Source organism: Microcebus murinus, chromosome 16, assembly GCF_040939455.1.
Source record: "Microcebus murinus isolate Inina chromosome 16, M.murinus_Inina_mat1.0, whole genome shotgun sequence".
In the NCBI taxonomy this organism is placed as follows: Eukaryota; Metazoa; Chordata; class Mammalia; order Primates; family Cheirogaleidae; genus Microcebus; species Microcebus murinus.
Window position 1 is genome coordinate 40,741,627 of NC_134119.1, and position 19,079 is coordinate 40,760,705.

Sequence of the window (19,079 nt, forward strand, 5' to 3'; positions counted from 1 at the left end):
TTTGCACATCCCCCCCTTGTCTCATCCAATCCTCGCCACAGCCCTGAGAGAGAAGGGGAGGGAGGGGCGGCCATACCCAGTGTACTGCTCAGGCTCCACGGCCAGTGATGGACGCATCAGCCCACCAGGCACCAGTTACCTGCCCCCGCCCCCCTCCACCATCAATGAATTCCAGACACACCGGCCTCCTTCCACCCTAGCACACGAGGTTGTTTACCCCCAAGGCCCCGCATTTGCACCTTTGCCCCTGGAACACTGGACAACAGTTCCTTCTCCGCATTTGGACCTCAGTTCAAATATCACCACTCAGGAAGCCTCCCTTGATCACCCCATTTAAAGTAGTCACCCCAGCCGGCCAGAGTGGCTCACGCCTATAAGCCTAGCACTCTGGGAAGCCGAGGCGGGAGGACCGTTTGAGCTCAGGAGTTCGAGACCAGCCTGAGCAAGAGCAAGACCCCGTCTCTACTAAAAATAGAAAGAAATCAGCTGGACAACTAAAAATATACATAGAAAAAATTAGCCGGGCCGGGCGCGGTGGCTCACGCCTGTAATCCTAGCTCTTGGGAGGCCGAGGCGGGCGGATTGCTCAACGTCAGGAGTTCAAAACCAGCCTGAGCAAGAGCGAGACCCCGTCTCTACTATAAATAGAAAGAAATTAATTGGCCAACTGATATATATATAAAAAAAAATTAGCTGGGCATGGTGGCGCATGCCTGTAGTCCCAGCTACTCGGGAGGCTGAGGCAGAAGGATCACTCAAGCCCAGGAGTTTGAGGTTGCTGTGAGCTAGGCTGACGCCACGGCACTCACTCTAGCCTGGGCAACAAAGTGAGACTCTGTCTCAAAAAAAAAAAAAAAAATTAGCCGGGCATGGTGGCGCATGCCTGTAGTCCCAGCTACTCGGGAGGCTGAGGCAGGAGGATCGTTTGAGCTCAGGAGTTTGAGGTTGCTGTGAGCTAGGCTGACGCCATGGCACTCTAACCCAGGCAACAGAGTGAGACTCTGTCTCAAAAAATTAAATAAATAAATAAATAGTCACCTCTCCCTCTCCAGGTACCGTCTGCACCTGTGCTGAACAACGCAGTAACTGCAAACCATATGTGGCTATTTAAATTTTATTAATTAGTTAATTAATTTTTAAAAAAATTAAAATTCAGTTCCTCAGTCACTTTAGCCACATTGCAAATTCTCAGTAGCCACATATTGGCACCGTATTGGACAGCTCGGATGTAGGACACTTCCAACATCACAGAAATTCTTCCAAGTTAGAGTGAAGAACCAGGCTCTGGGCTGGGCGCAGTGGCTCACGCCTGTAATCCTAGCACTCTGGGAGGCCAAGGCAGGAGGATTGCTCAAGGTCAGGAGATCGAAACCAGCCTGAGCAAAAGCGAGACCCCGTCTCTACTATAAATACAAAGAAATTAATTGGCCAACTAATATATGTAGAAAAAATTAGCCGGGCATGGTGGCGCATGCCTGTAGTCCCAGCTACTCGGGAGGCTGAGGCAGGAGGATTGCTTGAGCCCAGGAGTTGGAGGTTGCTGTGAGCTAGGCTGACGCCATGGCACTCACTCTAGCCTGGGCAACAAAGCGAGACTCTGTCTCAAAAATAAAAGAACCAGGCTCTGGCCTAGATTTCAGTCGCTGCTCCACTGCTTACTTGTTGAGCAAACTGAGCAATTGACTTTCTGGGACTGAGTTTCTTTGTCCATAAATTGAGAATAACAATATATTTGGGGGGGGGGGCAGGACGCTGTCTGAGCCCTTGCCCTGCACTCTCTCCCATCCCCTGTAGCCCTGTGTCTCCTTTCTCCCTCTGATCACCTGCACAGTGTCACCCAGGAGCTGGTGGAAACAAAGATTCCTGGGCCCCACTCCCAGATGCTACATTTTTAACAAACTCGCCGGGTGATTCACAAGTCCATGAAGTCTGAGAACCACTAACCCACAAGTCATGGGACGCAGCATGATACACCTTGGGGAATGAGTCCAGCCTTCTTCCCCAGCCTCGCCTTCCTCTCGTACCCTTGAAATGCCACTTGAGCCCTCTGCCCAAGAGTCCTCTCCTCCTAGATCTCCTGGGGAATGTCTGTCCCTCCCCCTGGTGCATCTCACTTGCCATCTCCTCCAGGAAGCCTTCCTGGGCTGCACAAGGCTGAGCTGCTCATGCCTCCTCTGTGTGCTTAATAGCAACTTGCTTTCCATTGTGTGTGATGTGGCCCAACTTCCTCACTGGGGCTGGGGACCTGCAGCCCCCAGGCAGGGTCTCCTACTTCAGATCAGATGGGAGGGTGGGAAGAAGGGCAAATAGTGGCCTGAAAAGAAGGCGGCCCTTCCTGGTCACCCACTGCTCAGGTTCACAGTCATCAGTGGCTTTGATCTTTTGGCCTAACCTGTGAGGTTAATGTCGTCATTCAGATTCTACAAGGAGGGACAAAAAGGCAAAAGCACAACGTGGAGACCACACTGCTGATGAATGGTAGAGCCAGGCCTCCGCCTCTGGCCCTTGTTTGTGCCATATCCTGGGCTGTGCTCTTGTCTGCCCCTTAAATTTCCCAGGAAAAGTTTCTTAGAAAAAGTCCAAACTTGTCCCTGATCACTGAAGGGTAGAAGTGTGAAATGCACCTACTCTGGGATCAAGGACATCTGGGTTCAAATCCTAACTTGGAAGCTCTGGGCCTGGGGCAACTGGCCTCTTTCAACCTTGGTTTTCCCTTCTGTGGGTTGAGGGGTTTCAACAAGACAGCACAGGGGCGGGACATGGCAGTCCCCAACACACAGTAGGTGTTTTTTGTTGTGTATTTGATAGCTTCTTTTCTCACGTTCCTGGGTCCAAAGAGACAGAAAGAAGAGCAGACAACCCTTGGAGACAGCAGTTGAACCAACCAGGGAAACAGGGAGAGCTGTGAGCTGGAATAGAAGCATAGGAAGGCCAAGAATCACGGAAGAACAGAGAGCCAAAGAACCCAGACAGAGGCGAAATGGGAAAGGGTGTCTGCACTGGGCTGAGGTTGCAGGCCCTTCCAGACCTTTGCTTTCCCACCCAAGGCCACGTCTAGTGCCTGTTACTGAGTATAAGAAACAGCTTCGTAAGTGACATCTCTGCCACCCACTGGGGGAGATATGATATTGTCCCTTTTAAATTATTCAAAATCTCCAGGAAACCAAGAGGACTAAGGGCACTGAGTTCCCTCCTGGGGACCTGGGCTCAAGACTCCCCCAGTGTGGAAGTGCTCTGTGCCAGGTCTCAGGCTCTGAAAGCCACCTCAAGTCCTGCTTTCCTGGACACCTGGAGACTCCGGCCCAGGCTCTGTGCCTTCTTGATGTAAGCTTTCTTGGCAATGCTACTCTCCCCTCACACTGTCACTTAGGTTCTCTGCTCTTGGGTTAATGCATTTTGTTTTATTTAAGTGACAAATCCTTTGTAAGTCTTCGCCTATCTTTTGAAGTAAGAGAGGGGTGTAAACAAAGAAGCAAGGGCTGGCTACCCTTATGTGGGGCATGTTTAGTGATCAGGAATTCTGCTCTAGCCAACAGGATGAAAGGGGTAAGAGGAAAGGGGCATGAGAGAGGGGAACCAGGAGGTGAGAAGGGAACCAGTACCCGGCAACACCAACTCACACCTGGCAAGCAGGGCTGGTCTTCACATCCAGGAGTGTGTGGCCAATGCCTAGGAACAGAAGCAGCTTCTCCACTGGCAGGCGGGGACTGTCACAGTAGAGGGAGGGGTGGTAGGGAAAAGGACAGCCTCATCAGTCCCAGGGGCAGATGCCAAGTGCCTGCAAGGGCACAAAACCCAGCTCTAAATCAGAGCTCCAAGCGCCATCCTGTGGCCACCAGGGAGATTGCAGGAGGGAAGAGCAGGTGAGAACAGAAACCGGAGAGAGGGCAGCCCTGACAGCCACCAGGGAGGAGGGAAAGAAGGAGCCTGGCCTTTGTCCTCTGTGTCCCCTAGCAGTTGAGCACCCTGTTCCTGTTTTACTGTCTCCGGGATTCTTCCTGGTCCAGCTGCTGTTTTCTCACTGTGTGATCTTGGGCAGGCAAATCTGTCCTCTAGGCCTCAGTTTCCCCAACCACAAAATGAAGAGTTGGGCAAGGTGAGGTCACATGCCAGGTGCTGTCCATAACACGTTAGCTTGTCTGATTCTCATGTCTGGGTAAGATGATCTCTCCCATCCCCCCATACTCAGTCACTCCCGACCACACACTCATTTACCTGTAAAGTCCCCCACGGTCACCTGCAGAAATTTGAGCTAAGGCTTGGCTCAAAGATCACCTGCCCCAGTATTTCTCCCTCCCTATCTGTCATTTGAAGTTGCCTCTTTCTGCTACAGTTATAGTCAAGCGACCCTCATTCCCTCCAGCCGTCACCTCAAGGGCTTTTCTTGGTCCCAAATTTCTCCCTCTTGACCAAGCCTAGCAAGGTGCCACGCACCTGCTCTGACATCAGTCAACCTTGCTTCCAGCCCTGTGTGGCAGGCAGGATGACCCCCCTCAAAGACATCCACATTCTAACCTCTGGAACCTGTGAATATTTTACCTTACATGACAAAAGGGACTTTGCAGATGTGATTAAGATAAAGAACTTAAGGCCATGTGTGGTGGCTCATGCCTGTAGGCACTCTGGAAGGTCCGGGTGGAAGGATCCCTCTAAGCCAGAAGTTTGAGACCAGCCTAGATAACATAGCAAGAGCCCCATCTCTACCAAAAATTTTAAAAATTAGCTGGGCATGGTAGCATGTGCCTGTAGTCACAGCTACTTGGGATTCTGAGGCAGGAAAGATCCCTTCAGCCCAGGAGTTTGAGGCTACAGTGAGCTATGATCATGCCACTGTATTCTAGCCTGGGTGACAGAGGAAGAGACCCTGTCTCAAAAAAAAGGCAAATAGCTTGAGATGGAGATATTATCCTTGATTATCAGGGTCATCCCAATATAATCACAATGGTCCTTATAAAACAGAGACAGGAGGGTCAGAGTCAGAGAAAGAGATGTGATGATGGAATCTGAAGTTGACAAGATGCAGGGCCATGTCCCAAGGAATTCCAGTAGCCTCTGGAAGCTGGAAAAGGCAAAGAAACAAAAGCCTCCAGAAGGGGGCCAGGCGCAGTAGCTCACGCCTGTAATCCTAGCACTCTGGGAGGCCGAGGTGGGCGGATTGCTCGAGGTCAGGAGTTCAAGACCAGCCTGAGCAAGAGCGAGACCCCGTCTCTACTATAAATAGAAAGAAATTAATTGGACAACTAATATATATATAAAAAATTAGCTGGGCATGGTGGCGCATGCCTGTAGTCCCAGCTACTCGGGAGCCTGAGGCAGTAGGATCGCTTGAGCCCAGGAGTTTGAGGCTGCTGTGAGCTAGGCTGACGCTATGGCACTCTAGCCCAGGCAACAGAGTGAGACTCTGTCTTAAAAAAAAAAAAAAAAGGCCGGGCGCTGTGGCTCACGCCTGTAATCCTAGCTCTTGGGAGGCCGAGGCGGGCGGATTGCTCAACGTCAGGAGTTCGAAACCAGCCTGAGCAAGAGTAAGACCCCGTCTCTACTATAAATAGAAAGAAATTAATTGGCCAACTGATATATATATAAAAAATTAGCCGGGCATGGTGGCGCATGCCTGTAGTCCCAGCTACCCGGGAGGCTGAGGCAGAAGGATCACTCGAGCCCAGGAGTTTGAGGTTGCTGTGAGCTAGGCTGACGCCACGGCACTCACTCTAGCCTGGGCAACAAAGCGAGACTCTGTCTCAAAAAAAAAAAAAAAAAAAAGCCTCCAGAAGGAATACAGCCCTGCCAACCTAAGAACTGTAAGATAATAAATTTGTGTCGTTAGCTACTCTATTTGTGGCAACCTGGTTCAGCTTCTTACTAGTTACGTGACTTGGAGGAACTTAACCTCTCTATGCCTTAGTTTCCTTATCTGTACAATGGGGATAAAAGCAATAATTCTCATTTCACAAGGTTGTGAGGATAAAATGAAAATACCTGCAAATCACTTAGAATAATGCCAGGAGTAAACATATTAGCTATTACTATAAGAATAGTTAATAGCCACCGTTAATTGAGGGTCTAATATGTACCAGGCACAGTGTCAGATGCTTTAGAAGAATGTACTCAATTCTGGCCTCTTGTGGGTGACAATTTCAACCTCCACTTTACAGATGAGGAAACAAACCCAGAGTAATTTGCCCCGAATCACCCTAGGGCTGGAAGCACTGTAAACTTGGCAGTTTCTTGCACGCACCTGGGAAACTGTACTGGTCTGTGTTCTTTCCGGATAGAGGTGTTGGGGGAAGGCGGTAGGGTGGCAGGAGGGCCACAGTTTGGGCAGCCAGGGGTCCTTGCACCTTCTCTTACTACCCAGTGCAGGCAGGTGATAAAATCCGGAAGAAACTCATCTATCCACTCCAATCCCAGCGTTTTAGAGGTTCAATTACCGCCTCTCACTTTCTCACCAACACCCCTCCGCCCAGCAGCTTCTGAGCCGGGTTTGGAGGCACCATGAGGCAGGCATGATCCGAGAGTGTTCAATCCGTAGGGGAATGGCGGGGGTGGGGTGGGGTGGGCACTGACTTGCTCAGACCCCAAAGGTTCCCGTTGAGCCCCCTCCCTTCCCCAGCCTGCATAAGGAGCCATCTGTTCCTGGCTGAATAAACAAGGAGGGGGAAGCAGCCGGGTCTCCTGCCCCGCAGCCCGACTCCAGCACAATGCGCCTTTCTCCGCCGGGCGCCGCTGGAGCGCGCGTACCGTCTGGCCTCCCCCCTCTGGCGGCGCAGGAAGACCCCACAGACCGACCCCGTGGAAATCACATTTCTTTTTTTTTTTTTTTTAAGAAAAAGAAAACAAAAAAGAAATGCAACAAAGAGCTGAGCGCAGCACGCGGCGAGGGCACGCGAGTGCAGCACGCGCCCCCCGCCCCGCCCCCCCCAGTGCCCAGCGCAGTCCGGCTTGTGGTCCGGGCGAGGCCAGCTCGAGCGCAGCGCCGGGAGCCCGCCAGCGCCCCCACCCCGACGGCCCGAGCCCGGAGACCCCGGCGCCCCGACGGCTCGCGGGGGGCACAGTCCGTGGGGCCGAGCCCCAGCCCGGGTCTGGGTCGTCGGGGGCCCTCACTGCTGGGTGGCCAGCTGGTTCTCCAGATCCTCCAGGCGCGCCGTCAGCTGGGCCAGTGAACCGTTAAGGAAGCCCTTGGGGTTCTCCCGGGCCCCTTCCCTCGCCCTCCAGCCCGCGCGCCAAGCCCCAAAGGATATGGTTCTGCGTCAGGCTCTCCAGCGCCCCCAGCGTGCGGCCCTGGAACTCCACGAGGCTCTCGCATTCGCACGGGCTCCGGAGCTCTGTCCCCGCGCTGATGCCCTCCTCTGCAAGCCCCACGACACAGGTCAGCCAAAGAGAAACTGCAGGAGGCCCAGCTGGCCCTGGCTCCGGCCCTCAGATTCACCTACACCCGGCCTATGGTTGAGTATATGGGCTTTGGATTCAGACAGACCTGGGCTGAGTCCCCGCCAAGAGGCTGTGAAATACTGGGAAACTCACCCTTTCTAAGCCTCGGTGTCCTCTTTACAAAATGCACATATAAGAGAACTTACCCATTAGTGCTTTCGAGGATTCGTTGATCTGTGTGTGTGTATGTGTGTGCGTGTGTGTGTTTACGTGAACAACTTACAAGAATGTTTTTGAAAACTCAGTGCCTACTGGAATCATCAGGAGAGCTTGTTGAACTGCAGATTGATTCAGAATAGAGACGGAGCTGAGAACCTACATTTCTAATAAGCTCCTAAGTGCTGCTGACGCTGCTGGTCCATGGACCACACTTTAAGTAGCAATAGTCCAGCATAGCACTCTCCATATGCAACTTTATGCAACGATGGGAGCGTTCTACATCTGCCTCGTTCAATGTAGGAACCACAAGCTGCATGTAGCTATTTAACACTTGAAATGTGGCTGGTGCAGCTGAAGACCTCAAATTTATTTGATTTTAATTAATTTTTTTTTTTTTTTGAGACAGAGTCTCACTTTGTTGCCCAGGCTAGAGTGAGTGCCATGGCGGCAGCCTAGCTCACAGGAACTTCAAACTCCTGGGCTCAAGCGATCCTACTGCCTCAGCCTCCCGAGTAGCTGGGACTACAGGCACGCGCCACCATGCCTGGCTAATTTTTTCTATATATATTAGTTGGCCAATTAATTTCTTTCTATGTATAGTAGAGACGGGGTCTCGCTCTTGTTCAGGCTGGTTTCAAACTCCTGACCTTGAGCAATCCTCCCGCCTCGGCCTCCCAGAGAGCTAGGATTACTGATTTTAATTAATTTTAATGAAATAGGCACATATAGCAGCTACTGGCTACCTTATCGAAAAACACAAATCTAGAACATCACCTGCCACAAGTAAATATAGTGTATTTCAACTATACCAGCGATTCTCGAGTGTGGTCCTTGGACTAGCTGCATCAGTATCACCTAGGAATTTATCAGAAATTCAGATTATCCGACCTCCCGCCAGACCTACTGAATCAGAAAATCTGAAGTTGGAGCCCAGCAATTTGTGTTTTAGAAAACCTTCCAGGTGGCCGGCATAGTGGCTCACACCTGTAATCCTAGCACTCTGGGAGGCTGAGGTGGGAGGATTGCTTGAGATTAGGAGTTCGAGATCAGCCTGAGCAAGAGCAAGACCCCGTCTCTACTAAAAATAGAAAGAAATTAGCTGGACAACTAAAAATATATAGAAAAAATTAGCCAGGCATGGTGGCACATGCCTGTACTCTCAGTTACTCGGGGGGCTGAGGCAGAAGGATTGTTTGAGCCCAGGAGTTTGAGGTTGCTGTGAGCTAGGCTGATGCCACAGCACTCTAGCCCAGGCAATGGAGTGAGACTCTGTCTCAAAAAAAAAAAAAAAAATGACTGATCCAAGTCTATTGTCCCACACATTTCAACGTCTCGGGTTGGCAGTGGGGGGAGCCTTATAATTAAATTTGGCACCTGCTTTTTTCTTAGCAGCACATAAAATAATGCTCAATTTTAAAATGGATAGTATCTTAGGTTCACTAGAATTCTGTAAATGTGTGCTACTGTTAAGATTACAGGTAGTGAAATAGTAAGCACAATGCCTGGCACTTAGCTTTTGGCAAAGTTGCTGTAATGATTTAAAAGTTATCTCTTAGTCTTGTATGTGCCTTTAACAAACTTCTGTATCTTGTACTATTATTGATAGTAATGACAACAGTCCTGCAAAGACCCCTAACTTCACAGATAGAGAAACAAGGGCCAGAGAGGGGGAGGGCCTGCCCAGGGTCATACAGACAGCTGGTGAAGAGCCCTGACCACAGAGCCCAGACTCTCTTAGAATTCTAGAGCAGCAGGCAGCCTTGGCAGCCAGCACCCTCCCCTGTTACAGAAGAGGAAAGTTAAGGGGTGGGAGTTAAGTGACTTGTCCAAAGCCACACTGCAGGGGACGTTAAGAGTCGGGACAGAAAGGGCCCTGAAAGAGAAGTTAATTGAGTACCTCTACAATACCCTAGCTAACTATTAGAATTAGTTTGGGGTGGGAGGGGATGTATGTGTATCTGGGCATACGTGTACACATGTGCACACACACATTCCCCAGGCCCTGCCAGCCCTACTGCACCTGTCTCCGAAGGTGGAGCCTGATGAGCTGAAGGAACAGTCACATCTTTAGCCTGAGTTATAGTGTAAAGACTCCGGTAAAAAATTACCCTGGAGACATTTCCTCCGTCACCTATAAGGCACAGTGCACAAGCTCAACAGCCCCTTCTTCTCCACTGGCAGAGTCAATACCCTTTTCCTCCTCTGAACACCAGATGAAGTGGATGCGTTGCATTTATGAGCTGTTGCACCCCCAAAATACACGTCTTTGTGTACCTAAACACACTCAGTCCTGCCACTTTGCCAGGTCCATAAAGTCCGATTCCAGCAAGTTCAAGGGATATACGCTGTGACTCCACTTAGAAATGCTAAGTTTGAGGAGCAATTTTTTGGCCGGGCGCTGTGGCTCACGCCTGTAATCCTAGCTCTTGGGAGGCCGAGGCGGGCGGATTGCTCAAGGTCAGGAGTTCAAAAAAACCAGCCTGAGCAAGAGCGAGACCCCGTCTCTACTATAAATAGAAAGAAATTAATTGGCCAACTGATATATATACAAAAAATTAGCCGGGCATGGTGGCGCATGCCTGTAGTCCCAGCTACCCGGGAGGCTGAGGCAGAAGGATCACTGGAGCCCAGGAGTTTGAGGTTGCTGTGAGCTAGGCTGACGCCACGGCACTCACTCTAGCCTGGACAACAAAGCGAGACTCTGTCTCAAAAAAAAAAAAAAAAAAAAAAGAAATGCTAAGTTTGGTGTGCCTTTGAAAAAGTTTCCCAAAATTATTCTGAATACCCACTAATTTAGGGGACAGGTAGCCAAGTCTAGTGCTTCTTAGACTTTAATGTTTACGGATCACCTGAGGGTCTTATTAAAGTGCAAATTCGGATTCATTTGGTCTGGAGAGCACCAGAAATGCTTCAGTTCTAACAAGCTACCAGGGGGCCACCATGCCCTTGGTCCAGCAGGCCACACTTTGCACAACCAGACTCTGTCTAGTGAGCCCGTCTTCTGGCTGTAACTGCATGGAGGGGCTGGGGAGTGAATACAAAGAGGAGATATCGCAGGGTGGGCAGAGAGAGAAGCCCAGGAGCCCCAGAGAGATGTGCTTGCCTGGGCAGATGCTGCCTCTGAGGTTCTCCAGCAGGTGCGTCATGGTGCTGAAGTCCGGGGAGTAGGACACGTGCAGCTCGGCTGGCTCCGAGGCGATCTCACGCAGCTCCTCCTCCACGGCCTTGCCCACGCCCACGGCGTACATGACGATGCCTGCATAGCCGCGAGACTCAGAGGGCGCCCCAGCCCTCGTGAAAGCTGCCTCCCGGGGTCCGACCCAACCCCAGCCCAATGTGCCCAGTGCCCAGCCCACCTTCCTCCTTGGCGCGCGCTGCCCACACCGAGATGTCGTCTTGGGAGCGGCCGTCGGTGAAGACCAGGCCAACGCGAGGCACGTTGAGGGCGCGAGGCCGTGCGCCCTGCGCCTCGGAGAAGCTGTGCTCCACCATGTGCCGCAGCGCCAGCCCGGTCATGGTACCGCGCTCCATGTACTCCACCGCCAGGACCGCCTGCTTCACCTCGGCGGCGGTGCCGTAGCGGCCCAGCGGGAACTCGGTGCGCACGCGGCTTGAGAACTGCACCAGCCCCACGCGAGTGCCATCAGGGGACACATCCAGGAAGTCTACGATCTGGTTCACGAAGCGCTTCACCAGCTCAAAGTTCTGCGGGCGCACGCTCTTGGAGCCATCCACGAGCAGAACTAGGTCCACGTGGCCTTCTCGGCATCCTGCTCAAGAGAAGAGCTTGGATGGAGGGGCCAGAACCTTGACTGGCAGCAGTGTCTATCCATCTAGTCAGTCATTTGCAAACATTTATTATATAACAGATAACATTTGCTGAGTCCTTGCTGTCCCGGGCAGTATGCTACATAATTATCACCACCACCATCATCATCATTCTCATTATAGCCCTTGATAAAATTTATTGAGCACTTGGCACAATTAGCAGGCACTCTACTAAAAGCACCTTTTAAAAATGATAATAACAACAAACATAACTGCCATTTATTGATCATCTACTATGTATCAGGCACAATTCCAAGCCCTGTACCAGTATCAATAATAATAATAGCAAAAACATTATTAACTGATAGCTTACCATGTGCCAGGCACTGACCTAGGTTCTTTATATATATTCTTTTTTTCTTTCCTTTTTTTTTTTTTTTTTTTTTTTTTTTTTTTTTTTTTTGCGGAATAGGGAAGGGTGGAAAGGCCCAAGGCCTGCTCCAGACTGCAGGTCTCAGACCTATATATAGTCTCAATTCTCCCAATGACCTTCAGTATTAGTCCTATTTTCTATAATCTGAGGTTCTGAAAGACAAAGTGATTGCCCCAGATTTCACAGCTAGAAGTAACTGAGCCAGGACTCAAAGCCAGGTCTGTCTGACCCCAAAACTCATGTTCCTAATCACTCTATAATGTTGCCTACCCTACTCTAAGCCAAGGAATTTGCTAGGCCCTGAAGGGGGTTCAGCAATACATAAAACATAATCCTGATCCATGAGGAAATCAGGATAGAGCCGAGCAAGTCAAACATGCCGTGTGCTGCAGTCAAGGGAAGTGTTAAACAGAGGGGCATCAAGGAGCCCAAGACGGGGATAATTTCTTCTTCCTGGAATTGGTAAGGAAGGCTGCATAGAAGTGATGGCAATTGATTTGATCTTTGTTGTGGACTGAATCATTGTGTCTCCCAAAATTCATTTGTTGAAACCCTAACCCCGAAAGTGATGGTCTTAGGAAGTGGGCTCTTTAGGAGGTAATTAGAATTAGATGAGGTCATGGGGCTAGAGCCCTTATGAATGGAATTAGTGCCATCCTAAGATTTCAAAGAGAGCTTGCTTCCTCTCTCCACCATGTGAGGATATGGCGAGAAGACTGCCATCTATGAACCAGAAAGCAGGCCCTCACCAGACACTGCATTAGCTGGCACCTTGGTCTTGGACTCCCCAGCCTCCAGAACTGTGGAAAATAAGTACTGTTTAAGCTACTCAGTCTACGGTACTTAGTTATAGCACCCCGAATGTACTAAGACAATCCTGAAGGATGAGTAGGAGCTTGCCAAGACAGGGAGGGACAAGTCTGGAAAGTAGAAAGCAGCACGTGCAGAGGTATGGGGGCTGGGAAGCTCTCGACACACTCAGCAAGGGGCAGGCCAGTATGACTCAAGTGGGGCAGCAGACAGCCTGGTGGAGTGGGCTGAAGCCAGGTTGTCGTGAGCTAAGGCAGTGGTTTCAAAATTTTGACCACAACCCACTGTAAAAATAATAATAATACATCATGACATATTTCATACGCTCACATATAACTAAACAAGTTTCAAAAATAATATATATTTTTTGAGACAAAGTCTCACTCTGTCACCCCAGGTAAAGTGCAGTGGTGTCATTGTAGCTCACCGCAACCCCAAACTCCTGGGCTCAAGCGATCCTCCTGCCTCAGCCTCCCAAGTAGCTGGGACTACAAGCTAACTTTTCTATTTTTAGTAGAGACAGAAGCTCCCTCTTGCTCCGGCTGGTCTCAAACTCCTGAGCTCAAGCAATCCTCCCGCCTCAACATCCCAGACTGATAGGATTATAGGCATGAGCCACTGCACCCGGCCCCAAAATAATATTCTTTCTATATGCAGTCAACTCTATTTTGTCTTCCATTCTTTATTTTTCTTAACTGCTGGTTGTAACCCACTAATGTGATTTCATTATCCACTAATGTGATTGTGCCCACTATTTAAAAACCTCAGGGGTAAGGCATTCGATCTTTATTCTGCAGGCATTGGTGAACCACAGAGGGCTTCTGAGCAAAGCAGGAATGTGATCACCAAATGTGCATTTTTTAAATTAACGCTGGCAGCAGGGTAGAGGATTGAGGGGAAAGAGATGGAGGCTGGGCAGGGCGCACTGTCCAACACCACCGCTCCGCACACACACATTCACGCCACAGCCTTGGGCCCAGCAAGGGCAAAGTCAAGGACATTCAGAATGTGGGCAGTGAGGCAGCAGCCGACAGAACACCCTCCCACCCTTCACTCACGGTTGCAGCTCTTGCCGTCTGCCTGAAGCTGCCTCCCCGCAGGGCACAGGCAGCGGTAGGAGAGGCCCTCGCTGACACACTGGAACTCGCAGCCATGGTCCACGCCATTGCAAAGGTCCCGGACTTAAAGGACAGACGGATCAGGATGAGTCAGAGCGGACCCCACCAAGCTAAGGTCTGCTGTGGCTCCCCACAAATGTAGGAGACCCCTCCTCACCCCGACAGCTCCTTCCATCAGGCAGCAAGTCGTGGCCTTCTCTGCAGTGGCACCGTGGCCCAGCGAGGGTGCTGACACATTCGTGCTGACAGCTATGGTTCCCGAAGCTGCAGTGGTCAATGGCTGGTGGGAAGGAAGAAACAGAAGATGTCACACCTCTGATTAGAGCCATCAGAGGCCTCAGTCATGGGTGCTGGTGGGTGGGTGGGGCACTCACCCCTGCAGCTCCTCTTGTCCTGCTGGAGTACAAAGCCAGCTTGGCAGCGACAGAAATAGGAGCCCGGGGAACTGACACAGTGGTGCTCACATCCATGGGTCTTTTCAGCACACAGGTCAATATCTGGGAAAGACATGATGCCAGCCTGTGTCCAGGGCTGCTCCTCTGAGCCCAGGCAGCACAACCACCTGAGAAAATTTTTTTAAAATACCTGTGCCTAGGCCCCAACTCCAACAATCTTGACTTAATCAGTCTGGAGTGGTACCCAGGCATCTGTAATTTCCATAAATATAAGCCTCCTTCCACTGGAGCCAGGTGATCCTCCCACCCAAACCCTAGAAACAACCTAGAGACAGTGGGCCCATGACTGAGCCAAGCATGAGAACGAGAATCTGCTGTTCCCTGTCCTCCAGATGCTCCCTGACTCACAGGGAGGGACCAGGCTCAGCCACTCTAGCTATGTGGGCTTCCATGTCCCCATCTGCAAAATGGGAATACAATGGGAGCAATTGTTATTTACAACTTCATTCTGAGGAGGATGGGGACCTATCGCCCTGTTGAGCCTCTTGATGGCTTGGATGTGCAAAGGTGGCCTAGAGCTGAGCTGGGTGATAGGGGCTGCAGAGAGGAGAATTGCCCTGTCTAAAAAAAGGTGAGAATTTGGGTTTTCCTGGAAAAGAGATGGGGATGGAGAGAGGAAAAAAGAGAACAGGGGAGACAGAGTGAAGATGAGTAACTCTGTGGGTTGAGGCTGCTGGTGAAAAAACCCCTGTAGTGGGCTGACTGAGGGCTTCTAGGAATGAGGATGTCTAATATTCAATTACAAATGATGGGTTTTTCTTTTGTATGTATGTGTGTGTGTGTGTGTGTGTGTGCTTGGCTTTACATAGATTTAACTCACACCTCTGTCCACTCCTATCTTTAGTAAAACAAACATGCACACTAACATACACACAGACTCCTGTGTGCACAAGTGTATAAACCAAAGAAGAAGCTGATTTGCATGCATGGAGCAAGAATGGCAATGTGTTGGGGTGAGAAATTGAGAGAAGATCCATAAAATCAAACGAATGCAGCAGAAGCTCACGGCAAGAGGTGATCATCCGAATGTAAGCCCTTGGGAATTCCCAGAGAACTTGGAGAGGCATTTGAATGCTGATGGTCATCAAATCGAGGTTCAAGCCAACCTTTTGAAGTTTCTGGAAAGAAGACCCAGCTGACATCTGGACTGGGATCACATGATCTCTTTTTCTAGCTTGCAGTGAGGCTGAGAGGTACTGTATGAAATGCAGCCAGCACAACGTCTGATACTAACTCAGCACCCAATAAATGGTGGCTGCAGTTATGAGCACAGAGTAGACACACATACACACCAAAAAGAAAAACCCATTTGTATCATGGAAGCAAGGTATTGCATGGCATTGCTCTTCAGAAGACAAAAATGAAGAACCACGTTTTGAAATACTTGTGGAGGCTGAGGGGTGAGGCAGGTGAGCCCAGGTGGGCAGCGCACACAGAGCTGAGGTGCAGAGGCAGGAATGGGCGGCATGTGGGGGGAGACCCACCTAACTGAAGACCCCCCCCCCCAACAGTGTCTAAGAAGAAAAACTGTAAGGATGTGGCTGTGAGAAGACAGAAACAAGTTTAGGAGGTGGATTAGAGCCAAGCACGAGACTGGCCTGAAAATGGGCAGAAAAGGAGGTAGAAACAAGCAAACTTAACTGCGGGGTCCCACCAAGGGCTGTGTGACCCCTAGCAATATCTCTTTTGGTTGGGCCTGTAAAGTGAAGGAAGTGGGCTTTTACTGCCGAAGGCTCTTCCAGACTTGTTAGTCTGATGCTGGGGCAATGGGGAGCCACAGAAGGTTCAGGAGCAGTGAGATGGCAGGGCAGGAGTAACTCTCACCCAAACAGCTCTTGTTATCTGGTGCTAGCTTGTAGCCAGGGTCGCAGGCGCAGTGGAACGTGCCTGGGGCATTGACACATTGGTGCTGGCAGCCATGTTCCCCCTCAGCACACAGGTCCTTCCCTGAGGACACACAGGACTAGAATCAGCAGGGGACAGACAGGCAGAAGCGTCCAACAAGAGAAATCTGGCGGTCAGAGGCAGGCACCACCCTCAAGTATGGCCTCAGGAGGGATGTGATGCATTTGAGACAGGACCAGGTGGGAGGCTTAGGGAACCAATAGGGCTTGAGCAGCCCTGTGACTGGGCTCAGAAGAGGGGCACCCGGACTAGCGTGTCAGCAGGACAGGACTGTACAGGGGTAGAGGTCGGGCAGGGAGGTGGAGAGGTGCTAAATCAAGGTAGGCAGAATAGCTCAAGAGAAGACTAGGCCGGGCACGGTGGCTCACGCCTGTAATCCTAGCACTCTGGGAGGCCCAGGCAGGCGGATTGCTTGAGGTCAGGAGTTCGAAACCAGCCTGAGCAAGAGCGAGACCCCATCTCTACTATAAATAGAAAAAAATTAATTGGCCAACTAATACATATATAGAAAAAATTAGCAGGCATGGTGGCGCATGCCTGTAGTCCCAGCTACTCGGGAGGCTGAGGCAGGAGGATCGCTTGAGCCCAGGAGTTTGAGGTTGCTGTGAGCTAGGCTGACGCCATGGCACTCACTCTAGCCTGGGCAACAAAGTGAGACTCTGTCTCAAAAAAAAAAAAAAAAAAAAAAGAGGAGACTAGAACAGATCTCCGGCACTTGTGGGAGGAGCTACAATGAGAGAGGGAGGAGCCATGCCCACGTGAGCAGCGGGGCAGGACTCTCTGGAGCGGGAGATTGCTCTCTGCTTTGAGGGGCGGTGCTTCTTTGCGTCCGGGGGTTTGGTGTTGGATTTGGCATTACACCTGCGGTAAACCACAAACGCTCATCCTGGTGGGCAGGGTAAGTTAAACGTTGCTCCTCGTGAACAGAGTCCCAAGCAAAAGTGGCCAGAGATGAAATCTGACACAGCCCGCGGTTGGCCTGAGCAACTCGACTCTACCGGAATGCGCGGGCCACCCCGATAGAATGGGATGTCCTGTGATGGGAGCAGGCCCCCCAGCAGCTGGACTGAGAATTCCAGCCGCACTCAGCACTCCCCGGACTCACCGCACAGCCGGCCCTGGAACTGCAGGCCAAACTCCTGGATAAGGTCGAAGGACTCTACGAGGAAGACGTGCTCGTCCAGCGGGTGCGACGCCATGGCGCGCAGGGAGCCCACGTCTGCGCGCTGCACCCCCACCGCGTAAATTTCAATGCCGCGGGCGCGGGCCTGCGCCGCCACCTCGGCCACGCGGTCCTGGGGCCGCCCGTCTGTCACGATGACGGCGACGCGAGGCACGCGCTCCTCTGGCGGGCGCGCGCCCTCGGCCACGCTGAAGGCCACGTTCATGGCGTACTGGATTGCCAGCCCGGTCATGGTGCCCTGAGCCAGCGGCACCAGGGCGCGAATGGCGCGCTCCATGTCCTCGGGGCGCGAAAAGGCGCCCAGCGGGAAGACGCTTTGCACTTGACTCGAGTACTGGATCACGCCGACACGCGTGGCATTGGGCCCCACGTTCAGGCCATGGAGGAGGCCCACCAAGAACTGCCTCACTGTCTCGAACTCGAAGGGGCGTACGCTGCGGGAGCTGTCGATGACGAACACCAAATCCAGGGGCCCAGTGTGGCACCTGGGACCTGCGGGTCAGATCAGAAAGGACTTTCCTGGGTCAGCGAAGCCTCACCAAGTCTGGGAGGAGACTCCCGGGGGAAAACCCAGGGGAAATGCTGTTATCTCAGTATAATAGCACCCAGCACGCAACTAACCCAGCAAACGCAAGTTACATGCATTCATTCATCCAGCATTTATTTAGAACCCAAGCTGGCAGATTTCACAAATTTTCCAGCCTACAGCTCTGAGACCTATTCCGAGGAGGTATTATCCACTGAGGAGGAGATATTGCAACTCAAATGCCTGTAGAGGCAACGTAAATGAGTGACCTGGGTGGGTTAGGTTGGTGGACACCCAAAGAGCCTGTATCCCTCCTAAGGTGGGCAGCTCCAACCAAATGCTGCCATGTGGACATGCACACTGGTCATTAGCAGATTCTTGGATTTTTCAGGAGAAGTCTCAAACAAGGATTATTATGTAAAATCTCCTGGGTTTTCTATGTTTTCAATTAATTTTTCAAAATTAAACACCAAATGGGCAGTTTTGCATGAAGCCCAAAACTATGATGAAGAAACTGAGGCCCACAGACGTGAAGTGGAGAACTTGATCCCATCCCGGTATGTTCCAAGGTCCTTGCTTTCCTCACTACAGCAGGCCCCGGTGGCTGCAGATGGAGAACCAGCTTCTGCTCCCCTCCTCCCACTGGTGGGGGTTGGGTCCCAGCTCACCTGCCACCCGGAGCTGGGTTTCCCAGGGCTGAAGAAGCAGCAGCCATGCTAGCAGTGGCCAGCAAAGAAGGCCCCTCATGGTTCTCTGGGGACAGAGAATAGGCAGTGTCAGAGCCTGGAGAGAGGGAGGAAAATCGTAAAGCAATAGTATTTACAGAGCTCTTATTCTGAGTGATGGTCACTTGAAGAGAGACGAGGGTCATGGGCTTATTTTGCTAATCCATTTTTGTGTATGTTTGAAATGTTTCTTAATTTTAAAATTTACAGCTGGGCGCAGTGGCTCATGCCTATAGTCCTAGCACTCTGGGAGGCAGAGATGGGAGGATCACTTGAGCTCAGTAGTTCAAGAAAAGAAGAAAAAGAAAGAAAAATGACCTGGGCATGGACCACCATGTGGATCCAGTAGTCCCAGGTCAGTAGTCCCAGCTACTCGGGAGGCTGAGGCAGGAGGATCACTTGAGCCCAGGAGTTTGAGGTTGCAGTGAGCTATGATGATGCTACTGCACTCTAGCCCAGGCAACAGAGCAAGACTGGCTCAAAAGAAAAAGAAGAAAAGAAAAGAAAAGAGAAAAAAAAGAGAGAGAGAAATTTCATCAGAGTGGAATCGCTGGGAAACATGAGTGATT

At 51.1% G+C, this 19,079-nt stretch overlaps 1 protein-coding gene across 1 annotated transcript; it reads right to left on the bottom strand.

Moving 5' to 3' along the window:
* Positions 1-6,910: 6,910 nt before the first annotated feature.
* MATN4 (matrilin 4) lies at positions 6,911-18,532 on the bottom strand. The gene is made up of 9 exons (XM_076011151.1): positions 18,454-18,532; positions 17,182-17,751; positions 14,091-14,213; positions 13,874-13,996; positions 13,657-13,779; positions 10,944-11,357; positions 10,691-10,843; positions 7,239-7,346; positions 6,911-7,156 (listed from the first exon to the last, which is right to left on the bottom strand). The coding sequence occupies exons 1-9, from the start codon at positions 18,530-18,532 to the stop codon at positions 7,098-7,100; spliced, it is 1,752 nt and encodes a 583-aa protein (XP_075867266.1). The 3' UTR covers positions 6,911-7,097.
* Positions 18,533-19,079: the final 547 nt, after the last annotated feature.